The 9,014-nt window shown below is 30.9% G+C and overlaps 1 protein-coding gene across 1 annotated transcript in view; it reads left to right on the top strand.

Annotated features, from left to right (window-relative positions):
• LOC145268227 (sodium- and chloride-dependent taurine transporter-like) overlaps positions 1 to 6,412 on the top strand; it is a 113,516-nt gene extending 107,104 nt beyond the window's left edge. Inside the window, exons 13-14 of the mRNA XM_080123541.1 lie at positions 2,148 to 2,327; positions 6,070 to 6,412. Coding sequence (XP_079979667.1) covers positions 2,148 to 2,327; positions 6,070 to 6,303 — 414 coding nt within the window. The 3' untranslated portion in view covers positions 6,304 to 6,412. The remainder of the gene's footprint in view (positions 1 to 2,147; positions 2,328 to 6,069) is intronic.
• The last annotated feature ends 2,602 nt before the right edge of the window (positions 6,413 to 9,014 follow it).

The following is a 9,014-nucleotide window of genomic DNA, read 5'->3' on the forward strand; positions in this document are numbered from 1 at the left end:
GTAAATAGGGTTCTGAATCAGAACACCTCACTCAGTACCTGATCATCATCAAACTACTCTTCAACAGCCAGCAAAGAATCTATAATATAAATCTCACCTGTCTGTTTAAATGTATGTTTGTATTCCTGCCTAAAACTTTCGACAGAGGCAATGAATGATTAGTATCATTTTGAAGCTTGACCCTTCGGATAACAAATATCGAAGAATTCGCTAAAAACATTAATTCCTTCACCCTCAACTGGGCACTTTTCTACAGGGAGGGATCGCTTTTTTCGCCAATATTTCCGAAAGTCATCCCTTCTTTTTGATTGGCTAATTTAATTTAAACCTTCACCACTTCCGGTTTGGCGATGGACGCAACGGCAAAGACGTCATTTTGGGGGGGGGGGTCATGCTCTTTTCCTCCTTCACGGTACAGGTTCCAGTCTGCCTGCCTGCCTACTACCACTTTTTTTTTTATTTTGTCAACACACACCTACAAACACCCGGGCAACGCCGGGCATCCAGGCTAGTAAATAAATAAGAAGCAAAGGACGACAGTGAGAAACATACATTGACAGTCTAAATACCTGGGTAACATCAAAAATAATGAGCAACAATGAATTCATGAATGCTTCAAGAAAGATAGATGGAGAGCCATAGCCATCAATACTTGTACCAGGCAGGACACCACTTGATAATGATGACTTATATATTGTGTACAATATAATAATCAATAGAGTATTGGCCCTATAATAATGAATATGAAATCTGCATGAATTAAAATATATTTAAACATATTTTTTCGATTGGGTAATTATGCACAATATAGAAAATATGCATAAATAGAACTGAGTGTAATTAGTTAAATGAAACCGATCATCCATTAGAAAAAAAACATGAAAAATGAATAATTAATTAAAGATCGTTTTTCAAAGAATATGCAAATTAGTTAACCTTTATTTAGTTGCTCGCATATCCATGACTGAGTATATTAAGAAGTTCATTTTGATAATTTTTAAATAGAAAATACATTATATATTTTAATATCAATGTAAGTGTAACGAAAAACTCCACTTTATATAGATATAGATATATGTAGATATATATAGATATATGTAGATATATGTAGATATATACTCGTATTGTTGAATATTAACGTTCTTTGTCTGTTCCGATTCTTTGGAATTTAGTGGCAAAATAGTTATAAAACCTTGGGTTTGTTTTTAACCATTTGTCTGTGCTTATACAAATAAATATATTGGACTCATACTCTGCTAATTGAGCACAATCTGGTCAATTTTTTTCTTTTAACAACTCTGCATTCTACATACATATCAAGAAAGTGAATTCTCTGCTTTTTTAGTGAAATTTGCTTCTTCTTTTTTTTTTTTTAAATTCGTAAAAAGCAGACATTAACTTATGTTGCTAGGGCCTCTCATGGATGCGAATTCTCTACTTTTTGGTTGAAATTCGCTCCGTTTTTTTTGGGGGGGGGGCTGTTAGAGCCTTACCTTTTTATTTTTTCGTCACTATTTAACTGAATTTTCTTTCTTTTTCTTTCTAACTTTATCTTTCTTTATCTTTTCCTGTTTTTCTCTCACTCACCCTCCGTCTTTTCTTGCTTTCCCTTTCTTTTCTCTCTTATAACAGTTCTCTTTAAAAAAAAAACTGAAAATGTTAATATCGCTGTGTTGGCTAAGACTTAAAACGATTCATAACAGAAATGACATGATTAGGGGAGTTATATGATTTTTGTTTTATCAAAGAATGATCCCTGTCTCCTTTATTTCAGCGTTTTTACCTTATATATATATATCAAAGACAGAAATGGAAAAACGATTAAACACTGGAAGAAATAAAAATCAAACCAACGTCTTCATAAAAATTGAAGATTTGAAACTTATTGAAAAAACGGTAAAATACAGAAAAGAAAATTTCAAATCTTCACTTTTTCTGTAAATATTGGTTGATCCAACCAAAATCGGTCAGATCTTTTGTTTGATCTTTATTTCTTTCTGTATTTAATTATTTTTCCTTTCTCTCTTTCATACATTCTGTCTCCACACCTTTTTATCATATATTTTATAATACAATATGTATTTCATTCCCCCACCCCACACACACACATATGAATCATTATTTTATATGTTTCTTTCTACTTTTAGATTATTTTCATATTGAGCACGATCAGCTACTCAGGACTAACCTATAAGCGGAAGACCATTGAATACATATATCCACAATGGGCTGTGTCTATAGGTTGGATGATGGCTTGTTCGTCTATTGTCTTCATCCCAATTGTGATGGCCATCAATATCTACAAGACAAAAGGCTCCTTGAAAACTGTAAGTATAATTTTAAAAAGAAATTATTAGATCGGTGTGCATGTGTGCATGTGCATGCAAGTGTGTGCATATATATATATATATATATATATATATATATATATATATATATATATATATATATATACAAACATTATTAGCTACATGTGTGCATACATGTTTATGTGGTGATCTCTTATTCAAGATGCCACATCTCCAGACTAACAGAAAAAATATTAATAATACTTCCTCTGTTAGCCTAAAGACGTGGGATTTCTGATAAGAGATCACCACAGAAACATGTATGCACATATGTAGCTAATAATGTTTGTATATATATATATATATATATATATATATATATATATATATATATATATATATATATATATATATATATATATATTCTGGATGTTTTTGCTAAAAAAGTTGTAAAACCAATCCAGTAAGGGAAGAGGCTAAGAGCTCAATTCTGAATGAACTAATTATTTTATTTCACAGATAATTTACAATAAATAATTATTGTACAATTTTTATAGAACTTTAAAAATATTAAAATTCAAATCAAGAAAATAACAAAAAACAATCATTGTAAGATAAGTTTTATGAATAAATATTTATTTTTTGGAATAACAAACAACTGATACCAAACAAAAAATATTTTATGTGATTTTTTTTTTATGATTATTTTGTTCAAATCAAGATAAATATTCAGTGTGTTTTTATAGGAAATTAATACTTTCTTAAATGACATTGGTTGCAGCGATTTCATTAACTCAGTGTTTTGGCGCGTTTCTGAATTTCCAACACTAGCACAGTCTTTATTCTGCATAAGTACCATTTTGTTATATATATTGTATATGTGTGTGTGTGTTTGTGCCCTAAAAATATATCGCTTGTTTATTAATATATAATTTTAGCTTTTCAATACCAAAATGTCCAGAAAATTTATTAAGTTACATAAATTAGAAACTCATAATTTCTGGAAAATCTATAATTATGTGATGAATAATGGGCAATTACCAATTCCACTGCTATCCGAACAAGATGGCTGAACTTATTACCCAGCAGGTTGTCTTTAACTCCACCTTGGACTCCACAAACCACTCCCTTCCAAATTTCCCTTTGCAAATTGATGCCACACTTGATGATCGAATCATCATCCTTTCCTGTTTCTGAAATTTCTTGGCACCTCCAAAGCATGTTGTCTCAATCCTATTCCTGCTAAAGCAATAAAGAAATGCCCTGTTGAGCTGGCATCTTTCCTTTCTAAACTTTACAATAAATACCTTGTCAAATATTGCTTCCCTGATAGTTTGAAAATTTACTTTATAATGCCTATATTCAAGAATTCTGGTAAAAGCACTGAGTCTCTTTCTATTCTGCTGAAATCTTTAAATCTTTAATCATAGTCCACAAATCTTTTAATGTTAAACTTCTTTCTGACCTTTTTATAGCTGTTGTTTCATGACGTTTCGGCTAGCTATTCCTCTGACCTTCATCAGGTGGTAACTTGCGGCAGGATAGGAACTCTGGATCTCCTATCTGCATCCTCAGCAATAAATGCCTTCCATAGTTACTATCGTCTCACCATATTTTGGCCAAGTAAGCCTCTGGTCAGCTTTGGGTAGGATTGAAACTGCTATCTTCAGACAATGCTCACCTGGAACCGTAGATATTCAACAAATAATGAATTCTAATAAAATAATATATATATCATTCGGTACGGACCCGACCATGGAAGATCAGATAATAAAAAAAAACCTGGATTTATAAGACCAAAAAATTCAACCTTGATCGCCCTTCAGGACCCATGGTTCAGTTGATAGAGACGTTGAATCTCTACGGTTCTAGGTGAGCATTGTCTGAAGATAACAGTTTCAATCCTACTCAAAGCCTTACTTGATCAAAAACGTGGTGAAACCGCAACAACTATGGAAGGCAGTAATTGCTGAGGATGCAGTTAGGAGATTCAGAGTTCCTATCCCGTCATGGTTACCAGAGGAATATTTGCTCGAAGCGTTGTGAAACAACATCTAAGAAAAGATGAGGATAATAGTCCGCAATAAATAAATAATACTCATCTCAATAATGAATTCCAATTAAATAATATAAATTCTTTCTGACCATCGGTATGGATTTAGGCAAGCATGTTCTATTGTAGATGTGCTAACAGTTAACTCTGAATGCATATACCATACACTGGACAAAGCAGGTGAAGCTAGGACGTAGCACGAGATATATATATATACATATATATATATATATATATATATATATATATATATATATATATATATATATATATATGCATTAGAAAATGATCTCAAGTGCTAACTGTATGCAGAAGTTAAAATGTAATGTAAACCAACATCTTGTTAATCTTTCCTAGGGATGGTACCAAATAGTAGCCCAAGTGACGATATGCCTTGTTAAGGGCGAACATGAGTAAAAAAAAGTCTGTAGTTGAATAGAGCATAAATGGATGGTAATATTTAATGCTAATAAGACAAAGTTCCTTTCTTTTACAAATGATAAGAAACCTCATCAACTACCAATTACCATGGCTATTAGCAGCCTACCTGAGAGTCAATTCAAATTTATCAGCCTAACATTCATAGACAACATGAATTGGAACAAATACATAAAAGATACTGCCAAGTTTGCTGCAAAATAAGGTGAGCTTCCTCTACTGCACTAGAAACCTACTCACACCTGCCAGTATATTGTATTTCTACAAAGCCACTATTCGCTCATGCATGGAGTATTGTTGCCATATCTGGACTGATACACCAGCTACTAGTCCCTTCCTCTTAAAAAAGAGTCTCTAATCTAATAGGCCCTATACTGTCTACCAAGTTCCAGCCCCTGCCCCATCACCGCAATGTTATATCCCCATGCTTATTTTACAAGTAGTTCAATGTTTTAGTTAGTGGCTCCTCGATATAAATACCCCCAATCAATCTGCCAATCAGCTAAATCTCACTGCTTCACTGTTGAGATCTGCATATTCCAGAAGGCTTTCTATATCCCGGTTAAAGAACATGATTGTGTTTATTAGCATCTCTAGTTCCTTCTTGGTTCTTGTAAAAAGTTTCATGTCATCCATATACATTAGATGGTTCATTCTTTTACCTGTACTAGTAAACTTGTATTCGGCTTGGTATTCCCTTAAGTATATTGTAAAAGGGCATCATGGCTATGATTAACAATGTTGGTGATACTTATTTTTATTTTTATCTCTGTTATGTATTGTTCATCAATTCAAGTCTCCATGTCCTCTTTGCTTTTTCAATCAAATTGATAATCTTATATGATATTTTGTATATCCACAGGCATTCTATCATCCATGCTTAAAGGATCCTGTTATAAACTTTCTTGTAACCGATTCCTGTCATTGCTATATTTTTTCTTGCTTTTTACCTCCTTCCTTCTATGTATAGTAGATCATATGTTCCTTTTTCGGCATCCTTTCCATTCTTCATGGAGTAGTTCATAACTATTAAGTGAGTGGTAAATTTGTTCTCTCAGTCGTGCTGTTAAGATTTTCCATGTAATTGGTTAGCAAGTTATAGGTCTGTAATTGTTGGGGGGGGTCTTTTTTCAGTGTCTTTCTGTGTTATTATTATTATTATTATTATTATTATTATTATTATTATTATGTAATATCTTTAAATCCTAAAAAAAAAAAAAGTTTAAATCTATTTAATTGCTGGAATTATAATTATCATTTATTTTTGCTATTTATTTTTACATTTGACAGCGAATCCAGTATTTACTGCGGCCAATGCTAAAGTCCTATCAACTCCGGCCTAATGAAGATATGTCAAAAGTGACGTTAATTACTCGATGTGATTATGGACCTGAAATAGATGAGCCTGAAATTGCAGCTGACGAGACAGCAGCAGCTCAGAATCACTTGATAGAGAAGCGGGCAGAGGAAACCACTCCTAATGAAGAGGCAGCTGTTGAATGCACTAAGGACTCAAAATTGTAAAAAAAACGAGGAGGGTGAAAATGTGCGAACAAATAAAAAATAAAATTTTAAAAAAAGAGATGAAAAACATCAAAAAGGGGGAGATAAAAAAAAAAAGAAAAGAAGAAAATTGAAATGTACAAACAATTTGCCGCAGTGACGGATCAGGATCAATGGTGGAAGGACTTTCTTAAGGCATTTGCATAATATAATGGATTTAGCTGATTCATTCCTTAATGTTTCTAGTCTAGAAATGAAGTGCTACTCTTGAGCCATTTAGAAGTATATTCCATTTATTAATAATACTCATTTCTCATACTGATTTTCATGAAAAGAACACACACACACACACAAACATATATATATATATATATATATATATATATATATATATATATATATATATATATATATATATATATATAGGACATAAAAATGCATCCTCAAAAACGGTCGGTCAGATATTAAAACTGACATTGTAGAGATAAAAAGTTCAATATCTTTTCAGAGAGAGCTTTATAACAATATAAACCATCTACTTTCATGGTTTATCCTTCAGATTTTTCTCGGCCAAGTCTGTTGTCTTAATTCAGTTTACTTTTAGAATTCATGTCTGAAAAACTGTTTTTGAGAAGTTGCTTATATATATATATATATATATATATATATATATATATATATATATATATATATACACGCACACACGTACATATATATACATATACATGTATATACACATATATATAATTATAAATATACACATACATGCACACACACACGTGTGTGTGTGTGTGTGTGTGTGTGTGTGTGTGTGTGTGTGTGTGTGTGTGTGTGTGTGTGTGTGTGTGTGTGCACGCACGCCCGTGTGTATACGTGTGCATGTATGCCTAATGTGTGTGAAAAATGTCTCAAGCCAAAATCGAACTCAAGTGAACTCATGTGCTTTCTTAGGGAAAAACTTCATCAAAAATTAAAGTGAAACGTAAAGTTTATTCTTTTTTTATGAAAATGGCATCAACAAACGGAAGTAAGGGAGACAATTTTTCTGCTTTTTTTTTTTTTGTTATTTCTCCCTCCTTCCTAAGTTCTTTTCTCTCTTTCTTGTCACTCTTGTTTCATTTTTAATTTTTGTCTTTTTCAATTTTCTCTCTTCTTTTTCTTTCCTTTCCTCTTATTTTCCTTTTTCTCTCTTTCTCTCTCTCCCTTCTTTTTTATTCTCTTTCCTTACTTTATTCTCTGTCCCTTCTCTTCTTTCCTCTCACCTTTCTTCTATTTTAACACTATTTTCTTATTTTCTTTACTCTTTCTTCTTTTCTTTATTTCTTTTTTCTCTCCCCTGTCTTATTTTTCTCTCCTATCTTACTTTCTTTTTTTTTCTGTTTTTCTCTCTCCTTTCCTTCTCTTTCTTCTGTTTCATTTCTCTTCTATTTTTTCTCATTTCATCATTTCCTCTCTCCTTTCTTATATTCTCTTTTCTAGTTTTCTCTTTTTTTTTCTTTTCTCTTCTCTTCCACCTTCCATTTTTTTCTTACCACAAAAATCGTTCAATTTTATTTTGTAATTAAAAATATTTCTGTTTTCACTCCTTTCTGATGAAGTTTTTTGATAAAATCGCACCAGAAAAGTTTATTTAACTTGTATTTTGGGTTTATCCGTCTTTTTAACTTATTCCACAGCTTGTTGGATTTCATCCAAACTTATATATATATATATATATATATATATATATATATATATATATAAAAGAGTGTTTTGCTGGATCACAGCTCATCAGTGCGGCTAGACTAGCACCCATCCCAAGCTATGAATTGAACCTATATATATATATATATATATATATATATATATATATATATATATATATATATATATATATATATATATATATATATATATATATATATATAAAATTTGGCAAATTGGAATTTACATTTATTATTTATTCTTTGAAACGAAGGATACTGATTAAAAATGAATTTAATCTCTATCCCTTGTTTTGAATAGTAAATGTTATTAATTCTAATTTTTCTCCTTCTTATACCGATGCTCTATCTCTAAGAGTGAGCATTTTTATCTGGTTAGTATTGTCTTATAAATCCTCTTTAAGTTTCCAAAATTATTAATTTTGTATGCTTGAGTTTCTGAACTCTGTGTGTGTGTGTGTGTGTGTGTGCGCGCGTGTGTGTGTGTGTGAAAATGTTTAATTCCTGTGTACCATATAATTGAAAAGGAAATCAGTTAATTTCTCTAAAGATATAAACATATATATATATATATATATATATATATATATATATATATATATATATATATTGTGAGTATATATTTTCTAACTATTTAGATTGTTCGAAGCATACAGGTAGCTAGTTAAAAACAAGATTCACCTAATGATAAAACTATATAAATCATTGTTTGGTACTTCTTGAGATAACTATCCTCAGTCACTATATTAAATCTAATTTCATTTTATGCTATATAGATTTTTATTGTGTAATTTCAACGTTTGATACAAAAACGACAAGCATCTTGTTTTTTGGTTTTTTTTAATTTTTCACATTTTTTCATTTTTTTTTATTTGAATTTTTACATGAGTCAAATTTAATTTCTAATTTGTAAGATTGTAGACGATTAAACCATTGGTAAATAGTCAAAATAGCATTCTCTCAACTTCGAGTAGAAAGCTATTTATAAGATTGAAAGTTTAAATGACTTTTTCTACACGATAAAATGGG

The sequence above is a fragment of the Euprymna scolopes genome, chromosome 43 (assembly GCF_053919585.1).
Source record: "Euprymna scolopes isolate OS-2025 chromosome 43, ASM5391958v1, whole genome shotgun sequence".
NCBI classification, from domain to species: Eukaryota; Metazoa; Mollusca; class Cephalopoda; order Sepiida; family Sepiolidae; genus Euprymna; species Euprymna scolopes.